Raw genomic sequence first — 20,700 nt, 5'->3', positions numbered from 1 at the left:
ATTAACACAAAAGGTCTGTCAAATAAAAAATGTAATGTTTTTTCAAATGCTACTTTTACAAATAAGAATTTCTATTTACTTTTTTCATATTTTACTTAACAGTGTGGACATGAAGTTGACCACATCAAATTGGCAAGATAAAATAAGTAAAAACTTACAATTAACAAAACCAAAGCTCTCTCTTACCTTCCCCAGTTGATGTCATCAATTTGATATGATGTAATTTCCTCTTTCCAACTTTCATTTAAAGGGCCAGTAGTCGAATGTAACAGGGTGGACAATATTTTGAGGGACAAGCAAAAACCTTTACTATTACTATTATTTTTTTAATTAATACTTGGAAAATATATACACATTAGATTAAACTATTACTCATAGACCAGACAATGTGAGAAAATCTAAAAAAAAGAAAAAAAAAACAAAAAAAGAAAAAAAAAAGTGATGGTATTTGGTGGTTTAAAATGCTGTAAAATGTTTATAATTATTTATATATATATATATATATACACTTAAAGATCAAAATGGTATGTTTGAGGAAAAACAAGCCCAAAGGACACACATGAAGTGAAAATAAAAAAGGACTTAGAACAGACCCTTGTGGGACCACAGTTTAAAATAATAATAAAAAAAAAATCTCATTGTATCTCAAGGATTCATTAGTGTAGTTGAGTTTATGAGTTAAAACTGTACAATTTGTCTTTGTTTCTTTGTAACTTTGTACTACTTTTTTTTTTTAATGGTGGCTGTTTTCTGTACAGATGGTCTTGGACAGAAATGTCTGTGCAGTGACTTGAATTGAGTCTCTTTAGATCTCTTTTATCTTTCCGGATAAACGCATCTAAATAGCACATAAAACTTTTTGGTGGAAGACACAGGCCTGGGGACAAAATGATGATATTTGGTGGTTTAAAATGCTGTAAAATGTTTAGAATTATTATTTTAAAAAAATAAATAAATAAATATGCTTGAAGGTTAAAAGGTGTGTTTGGGGAAAAAAACAAGCCCAAAGGACACAAATGCAGTGAAAAGAAAATAGGGTCTAGAACAGAGCCTTGTGGGACACCACAGTTTAAAATTACGAGAGAGGAAGACAAATTCCCAATACTGACAAAAAATGTTGTCCTTCAGATAGGATTTGGTCGCCCTTTAAGGCAAAGCAGACCATGTGGTATGGTAGGTTCTAACTCATCTGAAATATCATCTAATAAACATGAATCAAAGTTGTGACTAGGACATTAAAATAATCTTAAAGATTCATTAATTGAAGTTGAGTTTATGAGTAGAACTGTACAAATATTTTTGGTGGCAGACCCGTCATCATGAAGTAGGTTTCTTACCAAACAAGATTTAACTTATTCTAGGCAGTAAATGTGGAGGGGAGATGATTATGTGTTCACCTGGTTTGAGTGGTTTGACAGCTATGAGTCATTAGCATAGAGCTGTTAAAAAAGAAAATGGCGTGTTTGCGGAAAATTAAGCCCAAAGGACATATGTGACCATGGACCACAAAACCAGTCATAAGGTTAAATTTTACAAAACTGAGATGTATACAGCATATGAAAGTTCAATAAATAAGCTTTCTATTGATATATGGTTTGTTAGGATAGGATAATATTTGGCCGAGATACATCTATTTGAAAATCTGTAATCTGAGGGTGCAAATAATCAAAATATTAAGAAAATCACCTTTAAAGTTCTCCCAAATTAAGTTCTTAACAATGCATATTACTAATCAAAAATCACATTTTGATATATTTATTGTAGGAATTTTACAAAAAATCTCCATGGAACATGATCTTTACTTAATTTCCTAACGGTTTTTGGCATAACAGAAAAATCAATAATTTTGACCCATACTATGTATTTTTGGCTATTGCTACAAATATACCCCAGCGACTTAAGACTTTTTTTGTGGTCCAGGGTCACATATGTGCAGTGAAATAAAATATGATCTAAAGCCCTAAAATAGGACCAATAATAGAGCCCCTTTTAAAATTGCTCAAGAGGAATACAAATTCCCAATACTGGCCTAAGCCTGCGCTTTGGTAGGTTCTAACTTATCTGAAATATCATCCAGTATACACAAATCAAAAAGTTGTGACTAGAACATAGAGGTTTCCCTTTCATGTGTGGCTGAGGTCTATTTGTAGTTCTGCAATTATGGTAATGCTCTTGTCTTTCTTTGACCACAAACCATAGAGAACAATTACAGAGATTCATTTCCAAAACACACTCTGACCTTCTACAAAGAATGTAAAATATGTGAGATGAATGGCGTTTGTTTTAGTTTGTGTTTAGAGTGAATCGATTGTGTGACCCACCTTCTACTGTACTTGTTTTGCTCCAAACTATCTCATATGGTGGACATTCTGCCCCAGAGGAATCCAGAAACTCAAAGTCCAAACCTTTGGCAGGAACCAGCGCAGCAGATGGGACAATCTCACTGAACTCTTCCCTTTTTGCTGGAGGCAAAATCACCGGCATGTTTAATTTCAAACCGCAGATAGTATTGCCATTATACTAAATTGAATTATTCATTCATACTTTATTAATAATGAACCATGTGGTGAAAGGATATCACAGTTTCTTGAACAAGTTGGAGAATGCTATGGGTGATTGCATGGTTGGCGTCACACGTGCATAGATCTTTGTAATGCTGGTGGTTTACGCTCCGTTGGATGACTGGTATTCCAGTGCAACACTTCCTTGTACAGAAGCTTATTGTTTTGTCACATCCTCCCTTGAAATGGTGTATTTTGAAGCACCGAGTCGTTGATTACAGCTTTGGTGTCAGGAGACTAAATTCCAATTTGACAAACCGTCTAGGGGTAAAGAATGAATCTCAGAGCGCTGGTCATGTGCATCTAATTACCATCATGCGTGTGAAATACCCTTTAGAAAAAGGAGAAGAACAGGACTGCAATTAAATGTGTCTGCCTGCCAAAGCCTGTATTTGTGCAATGTTGTGTGAGCAGAGAAGAACGGTTTATACTTTTTCTGTTGATTCTCTTTGTCTGTCTTAGAGTAGACTCAGCCTCAGACGGCACACCCACAAACCACCCACAGTTTCCTCACTGACCGTCTCATACATATTGCACACGGATAAGAAATGTATTATATTACAATAATAGGGCAATGTAAATGGATTGTGGATAGTTAATGTTTATATGTTCAACTGATGTAAGTCATTAGCATAGAGATGATTAAAAAAAAAAAAGTTGTGTTTGAGGAAAACCAAGCTCAAAGGATGCACATGCAGTGAAAAGAAAGTAGGGCCTAGAACAGAGCCTTGTGGGACACCACAGTTTAAAATTGCAAGAGAGAAAGACAAATTCACAATATTGACATTAAAAAGTTGTGCCCTTCAGATTGAGTCGCCCTATAAGGCAAAGCAGACCATGAGGTATGGAAGGTTCTGACTTATTTGAAATATCATGTAATAAACATTAAACAAAGTTGCGACTAGAACATTAAAATAATCTCAGAGATTCATTCATTATCTCTTGAGTTTTAGAGTAGAATTGTACAATTTGTCTTTGTTATATTTGTGAAATAATACACACAATACTTTTAGAATAAAAAAATGTAAATTACACAGTTTACTACATTTTGTATTTTTTAACAGTTGTTTTCTGTACAGTTGGTGTTGGACTGAAATGTCTGTGCAGTGATTTGAATTGAGTCTCTTTATATCTATTTTATCTTTCTGGATAAACCCAGGTTGTTGACGTGACATGGCTTTTTCACTGTTTCACAAGATATAAATGGATATGATTAATATTGTTGTTATTTTAAATTCAGTAAATTGTTAAACATTTCTTAAAAGCCGCAGTGTTATTCAATATTTTACATTTTTGAGCCAAATGTCAAAATTGTCCTGTGGTGTGACTGTCTCAAGCATGGTTCAATAATTTACAACTTTTGTAAATTAAATAGAAAAACATAATTTTTAATAAATACCTTTGGCATATTTGTACAAGTGTTTGTTTTAGTAAATGGCAATCATTTTTTTTATCCATATCAATTTTTGAAAGTGTAGGAGCGTGATACATTTAGTCTCTGAAAACCATGTCCTATGGTGTGACTCCATAACCTCAATTTAAATCGCCCAATTCCAGAAAAAAAAAAAAAAAACTTTAATTAGTTAAAGGACCCCATTCATGATCATGTTACTAAAGCCCCCTGTGAAGCCCATGATGTGCACATGGTCAATTTTTGTCTCAGAAAACATTGGAACCAGAGAAGAAGAGTTCGTTTCTGATTCACAAAGAAATGGAATTTTGTTGATTAAAAATATATTTTTTGTTTTGTTTAAAAAACGTGTTGATAGTATTTGTATCAAAATTAAACTTTCTTTCTCCTTTGACATGTGCAAAATTAAATAGAAATACTTTAATAATTACCATTTCTGCCTTTTAGTAATGTCCTATGGTGTGACATAATGACACAAAATAACCACAGATTTGTTTTTATCTCAAAATATCTTAAAGAAACTGTTGAGTAATGCAGTAGGGGAGATATAAATACCACTCATCTTAAAATGGTATAATTTTCAGCAGTTTTGAACAGATGACAGCAAAATTTGTCTTGTTGTCAAAGTTTGTCTTGAAATTGTCCAACAAGAAATGGGGAAAAAATAATGTTAATTATAATTTTATATTAAATAAATAACACTATATGAAAATAAGTGGCTAACAATGAAGATAAATCATTCTCATGCTATTTATATATTATTAAAGGTTGTATCAGCGATTTCTAGTCTAAAACATAAAGTGTCAATTTCAGCTGACCTTTCTTCACGATCCGCTCGCTGCCTGCCCCATAAATTGTCTGTGAAAAAACCGCGTCTCTCTGGTCAGCCTAGGGTCCGAGATATGCTAAAAAAAAGTCCACAACACCAAACCCCTGACGCTGATTGGTTGGAACACTGTTTGTTTATGTGTGGAAAGTTTGGTAGTGCCGATTGTTTTTTTTAGCATATCTCGGACCCTAGGCTGACCAGAGAGACGCGGTTTTTTCACAGACAATTTATGGGGCAGGCAGCGAGCGGATCGTGAAGAAAGGTCAGCTGAAATTGACACTTTATGTTTTAGGCTAGAAATTGCTGATACAACCTTTAAGAGTATAGGACAAATTTATGGTACAGTTCAGTAAAAATGTAAAAAAACAAACAAAAAAAACAAACAATTAAAGAATTGAGTTAGGGACCTTTTATATTTTCTCAAGGATCAGACTTCACACTACATAAATATTTGCATTTCCTCTTCAAAAATGGAATTTTACAACAACACAAAAAAAGCATTTTTAACCGTCTATTTGTCAACTAACCACCCACATCTAAATAGCACATAAAAACAATGTTTTTTTTTTTTGGTTAACAAGTCAAATTATCTAAAGTATTAGAGTTTAAGTGAGCCGTTCTTGGCCAAAGTTTAATACAGAATGGACCAGACCTTGTCAATATTAAAAAGCTGGGCTAACAAGACTAATCTTTGAGAGTATTTGTGTGTGAATTTATAATTACTCTACCTGATACTGAGGAGAGAGTTGGGCTGCCTTCTGTGTCTTTCACCACAGCCTCCATCTATGAGCATCCTTTGAGTCCTGTTCCTGCAGAGAGCGGAACAGTGGGATAGAAATAAATTAATGAAAGTCAGAGAATAAAATGAGTCTCATCCTCTGATTCTCTTCTCGCAGGGTAATCCAGACTCGATTGGACTTCTTTGTTCACTTAATAAAAGACATTTGAAACAATTGGTCTTGTTATTAATACATCTTTATTGATATACATGCAATTTGATTTTAGGGAGCAGCCTACGATGTTATTAATTTGACAGCCCTATTGTAAATTATCCTTTTTTTCTTTTATTTTGCAGCTCATCATTTTAGAGGACTATGCCGACCCCTTCGACGCAGCGGACCAGGCGGGTGGCACCCAAACAGTCACAGAAAAGCCAACAGAGAATGACGGCTACATGGAGCCCTACGAAGCCCAGAAGATGATGGCTGGTAAGATGAAGGTGTTTTCCGGCAGTAATTTAATGCATAATCTTTTGTATTGTGCAGCTTTATGATTGCAAACTCTGAAGTGGCTTCTGGTTGAATATAATGAAGCATGATAATGCATCTGGGCCTGTTTAAATGTGTGCACTAGGCCCATGGGACCTCGCTCAATTTACACTTAGTAAGTCACTCTCTTGCTGTTAAACATGGCTTTCATTAGATGCTATTTGTTTTTTTCTTAGTCCTTGGATGTGGTGTCTAATTTCTCTGTATTTCGTTGTCTGTTTAGTGCTGTAAACACAAAAACAACAATCAATTAGATTCTGCAGATTGCGATGGCTTCCTTTATGTGTTGCGAAACAGCTGCTCGGTGCTTCTGTTCTGTAGATGAAATTCAAGGGTCCATGGCAGCAATTAGCCCTGCGTGAGCGGAGTAGTGCTCAAGGAAATCATCTCACCTGTCTAAATAAAGACAACAGCCATATGTGAGCTGTCTAGAGTCTGGTAAATACAGTGCAACCTCCATAAACAGTCTGGCACTGTGGTCAAGTGTCCACGTACAAGGGTACAACCGCATGCACGCGTGCACACGGACACTGTCGGCTGTTTGTATATGCTATAATGGGCTTTGAAGAGGAAGTGGCTGTGTTCCTCCACTCAGCGTGGCTCTAACAATGGAGAGGCAATCTGTCATTGATTCACTGCAGTGTGGTGCTGTTAGCCCAGATGAACCAACCAAATTACGCAGCAAACGGACCATGCAGATGCAGGATAAACACTGTTTCTCAAGGTCAGATGAAGACACTGCAGAACTATTAACAGCTAGTTTAACATAAATGAAAACACTGCCATTATTTATTCACTCGCAGGTTGTTTCAAACCCTAAAATGACTATGATAGTAGTCCATATGCAACAAAAACATGTGGGTAACACTTTAGCAATATGCTTTTGATTTTGATGTTTACTAATCGTTGACTAATATGGGCTAAAATGTCATGATAAAGTGTTGCCAGTGTTTACCTTTTTAAATCTCAGTTGGGTCATTCTGTGCCAACTGGCTAAAAAAATTGTTTGTTTTTTTCTCCGGTCAAAGAGATTCATAAGTGAAAAGGCCAAAATATTAAATGCCATACATAAATATTTACTAAATAATACAGTATTTTGTAGAGGGGGATCAAAATGGCCAGAAACATTTCTGGATTCAGCATTATTTGTTCTTATCTGTTCTTTTTTAAAGAAAAAAAGTATCATATGTAAGCAGTGAGTGACCCACTTTTGGTTTTTAACCACTAAAAATGCGTACAGTATAACAATTTACTCTTGGAGCCGTATTGTGATCCCAATATCTCTGAAACTGAACAATATAGGGCCTTTAAAGTAAGGATACCAAAATAAAAGTTTGTTACAAAACAAAATATAGAAGAATATTAAGAGATCTGTAATACCCCCCCCCCCCATTTCACAGACAAGGCTTAAGGCTGGGCGCAGACTAAAATGCATGTTTGAGCTGTCTCAACTGAAAATATCTTGCTATATACCAGTGCTGTTGTTCTGTCTCTAAATGCACACCAGTAACTTTTATTGTTAGGCATTTTTATAAAAGATTCTTATATTTTATTTGACTAAGGCCTAGTCCTGGTTTAAGGTAAGCCCAGCTTTGGGGAAAGAAAGTGTTTTTCCCATTTTTGAACTGTCACCAATGGCATAATGCAACAAGGATAGCTAAAGTCAACATATTGTCCTAATAAACCCACTAATCTCTGTTTAAAAATAATATAGTTGATGCTGCCATCTTTCAAAATTAATTTTTACCTCCTGTAATTCACCTCCAGTTAAAAATGGTCATTTTGACCCTCTGCTACAAAATAGTGAATTACTCAGTGAATATACAGTGCATCCGGAAAGTATTCACAGCGCTTCACTCTTTCCACATTTTATGTTACAGCTTTATTCCAAAATGGATTAAAGTAATGCTTTTCCTCAAAATTCTACAAACAATACCCCATAATGACAATGTGAAAGAAGTTTGAAATCTTTGCAAATAATAAACGAAAAATCACATGTACATAAGTATCCACAGCCTTTGCTCAATACTTTGTTGAAGCACCTTTGGCACCAATTACAGCCGCAAGTCTTTTTAAGTAGCTTGCCACTCCTGTTTTTGGGCATTTTCTCCCATTCTTCTTTGCAGAACCTCTCAAACCCCATCAGGTTGGATGGGGAGCGTCGGTGCACAGGCATTTTCAGATCTCTCCAGAGATGTTCAATTTGGGTTCAAGTCAAGGACATTCATAGAGTTGTCCCCTAGCCACTCCTTTGTTAAAAAATGAACCGTTGCCCCAGTCTGAGGTCCAAGATCCCAAAGCATGATGCTGCCACCACCATGCTTTACTGTAGGTATGGTATTGGCCAGGTGATGAGCGGTGCCTGGTTTCCTCCAGACAAAGAGTTCAATCTTTGTTTCATCAGACCAGAGTATTTTGTTTCTCATGGTCTGAGAGTCCTTCAAGTGCCAGGTGGGCTGTCATGTGCCTTTTACTGAGGAGCGGCTTCCGTCTGGCCATGCTACCATACAGGCCAGATTGGTGGAGAACTGCAGAGATGGTTGTTCTTCTGGAAGGTTCTCCTCTCTCCACAGAGAAACACTGGAGCTCTTTCAGAGTTACCATCGGGTTCTTGGTCACCTCCCTGACCATGAGGCCTTTTTCACTTAATATCTCAGTTTGGCCGAGCGGCCCACTCTAGGAAGAATCCTGGTGGTTGGCCATAATGGAGGCCACTGTCCTCATTGGGACCTTCAATGCTGCAGAAAATTTTCCTTTCCCCAGATCTGTGCCTCGATACAATCCTGTCTTTTCATGGCTTTGTTTGTGCTCTGACATGGACTGTGGAACTGTGGAACCTTATATAGACAGTTGTGTGCCTTTCCAAACCATGTCCAATCAACTGAATTTACCACAGGTGGACTCCAGTCAAGTTGTAGAAACATCTAAAGCACCTGAGCTCAATTGTGAGTGTCATGGCAAAGGCTGTGAATACTTATGTATATGCAATTTATTTTTTCATTTTTTATTTTTAATACATTTGCAAAGATTTCAAATAAACTTCTTTCACATTGTCATTATGGGGTGCTGTTTGTAGAATTTGGAGGAAAATTCAGAATTTAATCCATTTTGGAATAAGGCTGTAACATAACACAATGTGAAAAAAGTTTTCTGCACTGTTGGCTCTAGTCGGACACGCTTAGTCTGTCCGGTGTGTTCCAATGAAACTTTTTCAGGCCATGCGAGGCAACCTGAGGTGGCGCCACAGTCGGTTTTCCTCAGCGCTAGTTTTTTGGCGTCCGTTTGGTGTGTCCCTCCCTCTAGGGTGAGTTGTTGGACTGATCGGTGTGAGGAACCTGCAGTGTTTTAGATGATTCAGCTTCTGTCTCTTCCTCTCAGTTTGAACAGATGACTTCACAGTTTAATCATTCACTCAGTATGACTCCAACACTAGAATCATTGTGGCTCTGTTTGTTTGACTTTGGGTTGCAAAAGCTAGTTTGTTCTTTTCCAACTGTATTTGAACAGGGGAACAGGCGTCTCGTAAATCAGCTCAGCGTATAATTTCCCAGGGTGATGTTTCATAACAAGTCATATCCTTTGAGCAGGACAGCTGGACATTTAATGTTTTTTACATTTGGACTCCATTCCTTCTTCCTCTTTTTCATATATTCATCTTTTCATCAGAGTCATCTGTCCTGTCACAGAACTCATAGAGAAAATAAAATAATAAATAAATCTTGGATGTGCTTTGTAGCTTTCTAAACAGAAGGGGAGATGAAACTGGCATTTTATTGGCTGGTTACTTTAATGTCTGAATGCTGTTCATATTTATGTATTTTTGAAATTGTTTGGCACTCTGACTACATGAATTGTACTTACATGAAAAATTGGCACATTCCCTACAAATCTGGGCCTCTTGTTTAACTATTAACAGAGATACTCAGTACTGTAATACCGTTGTCTAGACACATTAAAGGGGTCATCGGATGCAAAACTCACTTTTACATGTTGTTTGAACATTAATGTGTGTTGACAGTTTGTGTACACAACCACCCTACAATGATAAAAATCCACCCAGTGGTATTTTTTGTTATCTTTAAAAGTAATATCTCCTTTTTAAAATCAGGTCATTCTCAGCTTCTTGTCGGTGTGACGACACACCGACAGAGGCCGCTCCTACATATCATTCGTGATGCAGCTTCACCCACAGCAGAAGTGGGTATAAGGGTTTTTATGCATCTTTGCAAATGGCCTTTCTTAATAATGTGCTAGTTAGCTAGTTTTGCAGCTAAACACGGCTCAAGTAAACATTATGGCTCGTCATCTAACAGCAGAGAGGGGCGGGGCGAGCGGAGCTCATTAGCATTTAAAGGAACATGCAACAGAATAGCTCGCTCTGAAAAGGGTTGATTTTGAAAAGGTAAAACTTCTCATTAAGACTCTAAAGAATCATATCAACTTGTGGAAAATGGGCATCCGATGACCGCTTTAAGTATTATAAATTTATGCAAAATATTATAACAGTAGGTCCTTTAATGTAACACATACCGCCTTTTTATTTATTTCAAATACACTTGTTTTAAATAAAAGTACATTTATTTATTTATTCATTTATTTATTTTAAGATCAATATGTATATATTATGTTACAGTTCTGAAATTTGGGATTGTTTTATAATGAAATTATTGTCAAAATTCAAAATTAGACACAAAAATTCCATGGTTCTGATACTGGCTAATATATCTTTTTTTCTTTTCTTTGATTTTTGGGGTGAAATATGAGCATGAAATTTGACAGGGTTCATGAGATTCATCTATAAATGTCTATCGTGGTGATACATGCCTGTGAGTGTGTGTGTGTGTGTTCTCTGTGGATGGTGTGGAATGTGTTGGTATACCCCCGTCAGTATTTCTAGCACTGCTGTAGTGTTGTCAGACTCGTCACACACACACACCCACACACACACTAGCATTACATTAATGTGTGAGTGTGTATAAGAAGCATGCCATTTCCTTTAATACTGTATGTGGAATAACTTACTAAGTAAAGGAAGTGAGCAATTTTTCTTGTATTTCCCTCTTTGTTTCTCTTTCTGTCACTCACGCAGACACACTAAGCTAACCGAGACACTTTCACTGAGCTGCTGTATGTGTTTAAACACGTCTGAAGTTTCAGGAAGGCAGTAAGGCTGTTGTGACCTGTCAGCATGAACTCCAGTGTGTCTCTGTGTTCATGTGTGATGATACTCGTATGTCTCTGTAACACATTTTACCCTTCGAGAACTTTCCCACAATCCCCAAGGCCTCTGTGGTACGCAAACAAACACTCATGTTCATTCTCTCACACACACACACAGTGTATGAAGAGAGTGAGGTTCACTGGCGGTAGTGCTGCCCAGCATGTAGTATTTGTGTTTGCCTGTGGTGGTTGATAATACAGAAAGCAGATTTGAGAAGAGTTCTGTGGCCTGTGATTGGTCGTAGCTATCGGTGTTTGTCTCCTCCTCAGTGAACATTTTCACACTGAGCTGCAGTTTCACAGCGTCTGCTGACTCAGGCTTTCTCTCTCACTCCCCCAATAATTCACCACTCGGGTTTAGTGGAGTATGTGAAAATGTTTCTTCAATCTGCTTTATGTCAGTGTACGTGCGTGTGTGTGTATACTTTTTTTTTTTTGGAGGGGGGGGGGAGTTGGGAATAAAATAGGAAATGTATATATTTAAAGGGGTCCTATTATGCTCTTTTACGAAGTCTTTATTTTGTTTTGGGGGTGCACTAGAACATGCTCTGATGCTTGGTGGTTCGAAAAATGCATTACATTATTACAATAGCTTACTCCTCAGCCTGGCACAAATGGCTCGATTAGTTCCGTGTTCGACGAAGAAAACAAGATGTGTTGTGATTGGTTAGCAGTCCCACTGCGTTGCATTGGGCGAACAGCTTAGACGGCGTTTCAGTCCTGCCACGCCCCTTCCCAAATAGCAGGTTCCATGTACAACTGTTAGCGCAAGCTAGATTAAAGTGATTCTTATGTTTTATATATGGATATTTTTCTTACAAAAACACATTGGTTCACTACAGGAGGGCTTGTTATGGACTGATGGAGAGAAACACCAGTCTATGCCGTTCTAAAGCTTGGGAGTGCCAGGATAGTTTTTAATATAACTCTGATTGCATTCGTCTGAAATAAGGAAGTCATATACACCTAGGATGCATAGAGGGTGAGTAAATAATATGCTACAGTAGTGTATCATTATTGTGCTACTTTATTTAATTATTTACTTGCCGAAACCAGCTCCAGCATAAGGCTAGTGAAGCTATCTACACTGTATGATGAATAAATCTCTTACCACACACTGCACACAACTACAGCGCGGCTCCGACGCAGCAACCGATGATCGTCACTCTAGTCAATGCTTGTGTTTCGACCCTCTATACCGCACACGTCAACAGCGTGGCTCCGACACGGCGAACGGAGTAGTTTGCTGCCACTTTAGTCAATGCTTGTGTTTATAGCAGCCGCCCTGCAGCTCGCTGAAGCATCCCAGAAGCGGCTGTCCATGCTACATCGCTAAAGGCTACATTAGGCTAATCCCCTAACTCGTCCCTCCCCACCTGCCAATGTTTGAATTTCCGTAGACTGGATTTATTTAAATGATATTTTAATGTCCGCGTTGTAGGGATGTGCGGTATACCGGTACTGTGAAAATACCGGTATTTATTTTTTTTAAACGGTACAATATCAAAAGTTTGCTCAGTTCGGTATTTCATCCGCTGTTCCGATTTTCACCACTATTCGGCAGTGTTCCGCAAACTGGCGTAAAACCGGCAAGCGTGATAACAGACAAACGGCAATGGATCACACAGAAACGCGCTCTGCAGCGGTCAAAGGAGCTAGCAAAAAAATAAAGACTGAAAAGATATGTATATGTGAACCCATTTTATTCAGTCGCCAAAATCACAATCCAACCTGTATCCTCTACTCTGTTGGGTTTTTTGTTGTTGTTGTAGTTGTTGTTGTTGTTGTTGTTGTTGTTGCATTCTGGTTGCATTCACATTTTCTTTGTGATAAAGACTGAAAATATGTGACCCTGGACCACAAAACCAGTCTTACGCTTACATTTTACAAAACTGAGGTGTATATATCATATGGAAGCTGAATAAATAAGCTTTCTATTGATGTATGGTTTGTTAGGATAGGACAATATTTGGCCGAGATACAACTATTTGGAAATCTGGAATCTGAGGGTGCAAAAAAAAAATCAAAATACTGAGAAAATCACCTTTAAAGTTCTCCAAATTAAGTTCTTAACAATGCATATTACTAATAAAAAAATACATTTTGATATATTTATAGTAGGAATTTTACAAAAAATCTTCATGGAACATGATCTTTACTTAATTTCCTAACGATTTTTGGCATAAAAAAAAATAAATAATTTTGACCCATACAATGTATTTTTGGCTATTGCTACAAATATACCCCAGCACCTTTTGTGGTCCAGGGTCACATATATTAAGAGATAACTTTATTTTAATTAGATCTCTTCAGTTTTGTTTCTTCTAAAATCAAAATTGTAGTTTTTATTATTTTTTTGTAACAATTTCTTTGCACAGTTGTTCATAGAGTTTTCAATTCACCTATATTTGCCTGGTACCTTTTTTATTTTTTATTTATTTATTTATTTTTTTTTTACCTATGGTATCGATTTGGTATCGATACCAAGGTATTAGATCCTAGTATCGTACCGAAGTCAAAATTGTGGTATCGAGCCATCCCTACCGCGTTGTGACATCATAGCATCCAGAAAACAAACGCTGTAGTCCAAAGGAGCCATTGGTTGTAGTTCTTGAAAAGGGATTTTTAAAAACCCCTTTGGAGTGGACTTTGAGATTTGAAACTTTGTAGATGTTTTTTATGCCCAAACATACGCACCACACACTGACTAAAATTGAAAAAGTGAACAAGCGTAATAGGACCCCTTTAAAGAATATTGTTCAATAGAGAGTCCATTATGTTAATGGTATTTCGTTTTAGTTTTGTTTTATCCTTACTTAACACAACTATAAAAAAACAATAAAAGAAATAAAACATTTTTTTTTGTCTTACATGGACCTGTTGTTATAAAAGCTGCAGTGTTTTGTTCGATTATTATTTTACTATTGTTATTATTTTATTTTTATTTTTTTTGAGGCAAATCTCAAAATGATCAGATGGTGTGACTGTTAATAAATTACAACTGCTAAAAATTATAAAGAAAAGCATAAAAATGTTAATAAATACCTCCGGCATCATTGTACAAGTGTTTTAGTAAATCGCACTCTTTTTTTCAATCCATATATTTCTGAAAGTGTAGGAACTTTATACATCTTGTCTCTGAAAACCATATTCTCTGGTGTGACACCATATCCTGATATTAAATTGGCCAATTCCAGGGAAAACTTTAATTAGTTGAAGGACCCTATTCATGATCATGTTACTGAAGGCCCCTGTCAAGCCCATGATGTGTTAGGAAAAAAAACAGGGATCCTTAGAAAGCGATAATTAATATATAGTTTGAATATCAATCATATTTAGCTGTGCCCCACATGCAGTGGGGGGACTAGAAGAGTTTCAGTACTGATATTTAATTTACTTTTTGCCTTTGAATGTAAAAAGGTAGAATTTAAGCAGACTAATGACTTCTCCAGAAGATCCAGTTATGACAGTTTGATTACAAAAAAAAGTTAAAATTGAAACGTATGCATAAACAAATAGCTCTATATGATGCATTTAGGATTGAATGTTCATTTCATGCTGGCTTTTAAAATTGCACTGGTACTGACTAACGTCTAACTCTGATCTGTGGTTTAATTTCCCATTCCTTCTGCTGTATCTCTCCGATAATGGCAAACAGAAAAAAAAAAACGAAACAAAACAAAAATTGGGTCACTAAATTTTAAGAATTGTATCATGCCAGTGGCTTCATAGAGGAAAACAGCATGATGCTGCAATCATCTTTTTTTTTTATATAAAAGTTTCATATGAAAGAACTGTAAGTGTGTGTGTGTGTGTTGTAATGAGATCAGACTGAATGTTTCTGCTGTGTGTCCTGTGCCCTGCAGATGTGTCCCTCTATCAGAGAGCTTTTATTAATCCACTCACTCATGCCTACACACACTCACACACGCTCACACACACACACACACACACACGCACACACACACACACACACACACACACACACACACACACACACACACACACACACACACACACACACACACACACACACACACACACACACACACTTTCCGTTTCCCATGTCTGGTTTCTGCGCTCAGACGAGCTGCTGCATGTTCTGTGATGTTCCGGCACTCATGAGCGCGTTCATCTGCAGACGTGTACAGACAGCACTCTGCTTATGTAATTCTATGTTTAGTTAGCGGTGAAAGTATTTGGGAGTGATGACACACTTCCTCTGCGTGGAAATGTTAACATTGGCGTTCCTGGAGGATGCGTATAGGGCGGCTGAAGCAGATAGTGGGCGTTTCTGTGGATGATGGCTATTAAGTGTCCTCAGCAGTAGGTCAGTATCAGTCCTCCCACTCATTGATTGATGTATCGCTCCCTTAATGTAATGACCGCATGAGCTCAAAAGAGGTGCTGACTGTGGTGAACACTGAATCTAAGAGACCAAACTTTTAGCCCACGGCTGTGTTGGCAGACATTAAGCCAAAAATGAGGAAGGCTAAATATGCTAATACAACACTACATAAAAAAATAAAATAAAAAAATAAAATAAAAAATAATAATAATAAAGAAACAAAGAGAAGAGATTTTTTTTTATCCTACCCATGTTATTCTAAACAGTAAATTGCCTGTATGTTTGCAGTGTAAAGACAGATCTTTTGAGAGTGAAATTGGTTATTGAAAAAGATAATAAAAAATGGGGTGAGATTCTGTGCACTGGTTATTGATCGAATAGAAGCATATTTGAATGTTAAAAGGGTAGAGTTTAAGCAGACTAATGATTTCTCTAGAAAACCCAGTTATGGCATTTTGATAAAAAAAAAGTTAAAGTTAAAACTGAAACAAATGCATGGATGAATAGCTATCTATAAGCTAATCTATATGAAAAATAGATGGATTGAATATTCATTTCACTTTAAAATAGTTTCAAGTCATCCTTGTGCCATCCTGACTGTGGTGAACACTGAATCTAAGAGACTAAACTTTTAGCCCATGGCCCTGTTGGCTGACATGTGTTATATTAACACATTGAGCCTCCTTCCCTTAATTTAATTTATTTTATTTTATTTTATTTATTTTATTTTATTTTATTTAATATTGAATTTTATTTAATGTAGTTTTATATTAACTTATTCAGTCTCCTTCCTTTTATAATTTTGTTGTTTTATGTTAATATAGTGTTATATTAACATTGAGCCTCCTTTTATTTTTTTATAATTTATTTTTATGTTATTTTATTTTATTTTAATGTAGCATTATATTAATATTGCACCACTTACATTTTATTTTATTTTATTTTATTTTATTTTAATGTAGTGTTATATTAACATATTGAACTTTCTTCTTTTTATAATTTTATTTAGTTTTATTTATTTTATGTTAATGTAGTGTTAAATTAACATATTGAACCTTGTTTATTTTATTTTATTTTATTTTATTTTATTTTATTTTAATATAGTGTTATACTAATGTATTGAGTCTCCGTAATTTTATTATTTAATTTTTTTGTAATATAGTGTTGTATTAACATATTGAGCCTTCCTTTTTATTTTATTTTATTGTGTTTATTTTATTTTATTTTATTTTATTTTATTTTATTTAATGTAGTGTTATATTTACATAATAGGTCTCCTTCATTTCATTTTTTTTTTTTTTATGTCGTGTGGAGCATTCATGTAAACAGTCAGTTATGTATTAAATAAAAATAAACAGTTTGGTGAAATCCAAATGTTTTTCAGTATAGTGAATCCGTGTAGTCAGTCTAATATTATTGCTGCTGTCTGTGTCATTAATGTTAATAAAAGAACAAAAGACAAATTAATAAAATCTCTTCTCTTGACTGAATCTCTTTTGGATCTTTATTAAAAATCAAATTATATTTTCATTCACACAGTGAAGACTATGCAGTGATTTATTTATACATTTGATGATTCAATTTATTTTTACTACATGTTAAGCCTAAATTAAACCTACTTTAGCTGAAAAACGTTCATTTGTTTAATTAGCTTTTTTGTTCTATTGTGCTTGTAAGTTGTTTTGTTGTTCCTATTTTAATAACAAAAATAAAACAAAATAAAATAAAAATGTCTACATGGAGATATGTTATTGTGAATTTTTTTTTTTTTTTTTTTTTTACTGTGCATTTTTTTGTTCTTTCATTCTGTCGATGCCTTTGTCGAAGATGTCAGTTAGTAGGCAAGTCATATAAAATGTATATTGTGGTGACAATAATTTATGAAAAGATGTAATGGATAATTCTAGACCGTATCAGCAGGCATTATGGATACATTTGCTATGCATTATGTATGAAGTCTTTATAGAAAGTGACCAGCACTTTTTCTCTGCCAGCTCAAGAAGCAGTTCTTCTATATGAGGAACTGGATGCAATACAATATTCAAGACCTTTGTAATGTCTGTAACTAGTGGTTTCTGATGGGCATCAGTGAGAGTGATTCTCTCCTGGACATCATCTTCTTCATTATCATCATCATCATTATGATCTGGTGCAGAAGCCAGACACTCATTCCTCATGTTAGAGTATATGAGATGCTCCTGCGAGTATGGATTGAGTTAAAGCTTAATGACTCTATTCATATCTGTCATGTTGGCTGCACACTTTCCAGGCCCTTTTTTTTTTTTTGAAGAACATAATTTGGTTTCCTTCCTTCCTGTCCTCCTCCTCTCCCCATTTCCTTCCTTCTCTTAGTCCTCTGAAGCAGTGGAATGGGTGAAAGTTTCCGGTCAGTACAGTCTGATGCGGACCATATCACTGCAGTCAGATGAGAGGAACAGGAGAACAGATGATGGGAAGCAGGAGGATGGACTTTGTGTCAATTTCAAAAATGCTTTCAAGTTTAATTATCCAATTTATCTGTCTAATTTTTTCGATTAATCTCACATTGAGACTTTCAGTCTGGCAAATGTCAGCTCATTTAGGTCAGTTATGAAACTGTTTGCTTGAAATAATGAGTAGTTTGGTGAAAAGCGGTTTTGGAGTAACCAAGGTCTGGTTAAAATTCCCTTTTGAAAACCTTAAAAGTAGCTTATAGTCTGTTTAACCCTTTAAGATATAATATCTGGCTCAATGGGTGCTGCAGAATCAAAAGTAAGCACAAAGATATGCTAAACATGACCTACAAAAATAATAACACACTATTTTCTATAAATAACTTGAAAACATTGATTAAAAAGCAGTATGTACATACTACAGGTAAGCTGAAAGAAGACTTCTGGGAGCACAGTGAGTTGTTTTTGCGCGCAATGTTTGTTCCATCCAAATGAATCATTACAGTAAAATGAATCATACTTTCCAGTTTGGTGTAACAATCCTCTGCTGAACAAATAAACATTTTGTACTAGCCTACAGTGGTGAACTGGTCTCCCGGCGTGGTTAGTCTTGTCTGTTTTGTTGGTTTATTGGGATTTTGGGGCTTATTAACTTTCATTTTGATGCAGTTTAATGTATTTAAATCAGTTAGAACCAGACTAGGCTAGCTTTTACAGCCTAATAAACAGGTCATAAATAAACATCTATGTTAATGTTAAGTTAGCATTGCTGCTTAACACTGTTAGAAATGATCTTACGCAGGTTTTCAGTAAATGTTGATCTGTTATCTCTGTCAGTCTGTGGTCATCATTGGTCCAGTGCCTCAGTTTGACCAGCACATTATAGTTGCCGCTCTGGGATCTGATGGATTTCACAGATCGATAAACCTGCATCCACTTTAATCCTAAAGCAAACCTCTCTGTGCAGTCCAGACGAAGAACCACCTGGTTCAAAGGTTTGAAGTCGGTTATATTTTTTAATGTGCTTAAAAGAAGTCTCTTCTGCTCACCAAGACTGCATTTATTTGAACAAAAATAGAGTAAAAGAGTGAAATATAATTACATTTTAAAATGGCTGTTTTCTATGTGAATATACACTACCGTTCAAAAGTTTGGGGTCAGTACATTTTTATTGTTTCTTTTTTTTAAGAAATTAATACTTTTATTCACCAAGGATGTATTAAGTTAATAATTAAAAGTTTATTAAAAGTTAATAATAAATAATTTACATAGTTATAAAATATTTATATTTTGAATAAACACTGTACTTTTTAAACTTGTTATTCATGAAAGAATCCTGAAGAAAAAAAAAATCACTAGTTCCAAAAAACATCTGGCAGCACAACTGTTGATATTATCTAAGGATCATGTGACACTTAAGACTGGAGTAACAGCTGATAAAAAATTCAGCTTTTCATCACAGGAATAAATTCTATTTTAAAGTATGTTAAAATAATAAAAAAAAGTTATTTTATATTGTAAAAACATTTTGCAATATTACTGTTTTTTTCTGTATTTTTAATCAAATAAACGCAGCCTCTATGAGCATAAGAGACTTCTTTAAAGACTATTACAAGTCTTACTGACCCCAAACTTTTGAACGGTAGTGTATTGTAAAATATAATATATTCCTGTGATCTAAGCTGAATTTTCAGCATCATTACTCCACTCTTAAGTGTTACATGATCATTCAGAAATAAATGTAATTGCTGATTTGCTGCTCAAGAAACATTTCTGATTATTATCAGTGTTAAAAATAGGGATGCACCGATACGAATCGGCCGATCATGCTTGCGCGTTTTGTCAGTAAAGCCGGTTCTGTAATCAGCGGTAAATGCCATCAGGTGCGTGATTTCACGTTGAGCCGTATATACTACACACAGCCGTTGTTTACCGCTCGTCAGTGAACAACGGCTGTGTGTAGTATATACGGCTCAACGTGAAATCACGCACCTGATGGCATTTACCGCTGATTACAGAACCGGCTTTACTGACAAAACGCGCAAGTGATCGGCCGATACAGATCGGTGCATCCCTAGTTAAAAACAGTTGTGATGCCGAATATTTTTGTGGAAGCCATAACATGTTTTATTTTTCAGGATTCTTTGATGAATAGAAAGTTAAAAAGCACAGTATTTATTTGAATTAGAAATCTTTTGTAACATCATAAATGTATTTACTGTCACTTTAGATTAGTTTAATGCATTTATGATAAACAAAAATATGTATTTTTAAAAAAACAAAACAAAAAAAACTTTTTGAGCGACTTTGCATGAATCATTGTGGTCTGAGACTTTTGGGCACTGTATTGCTACAGTGCCTTGCGAAAGTATTCATAACCCTTCATTTTTTTCACATTTTGTTATGTTGCTGCCTTATGTTAAACTGCTTTAAATTTCTTTTTTCCCCACATCAGTCTACACTACATATACTATAATGACAAAGCAAAAAAAACAGGGTTTTAACATATTTGCTCGTTTTTTTTACTTAACCATAAGTATTCATACCCTTATCTGGGACAGTTGAAATTTAGCTCAACAGCATTTATATTGCTTGTAGATGTTACTACACTTTGAGTGAAGTTCACCTGTG

The 20,700-nt window shown here is 35.5% G+C and overlaps 1 protein-coding gene across 3 annotated transcripts in view; it reads left to right on the top strand.

The window, feature by feature from the left end:
• Positions 1-20,700, top strand: part of LOC141345646 (SH2 domain-containing adapter protein F) — a 185,405-nt gene that overhangs the window by 29,616 nt on the left and 135,089 nt on the right. For all 3 annotated transcript variants that reach the window (XM_073850533.1, XM_073850531.1, XM_073850532.1), the window contains exon 2: positions 5,877-6,009. In XM_073850533.1, coding sequence (XP_073706634.1) covers positions 5,877-6,009 — 133 coding nt within the window. The remainder of the gene's footprint in view (positions 1-5,876; positions 6,010-20,700) is intronic.

Source organism: Garra rufa, chromosome 11 (genome assembly GCF_049309525.1).
Source record: "Garra rufa chromosome 11, GarRuf1.0, whole genome shotgun sequence".
In the NCBI taxonomy this organism is placed as follows: Eukaryota; Metazoa; Chordata; class Actinopteri; order Cypriniformes; family Cyprinidae; genus Garra; species Garra rufa.
The sequence above is the reverse complement of the archived record's forward strand: the minus strand, read 5'-3'. Positions and strand labels throughout refer to the sequence as shown.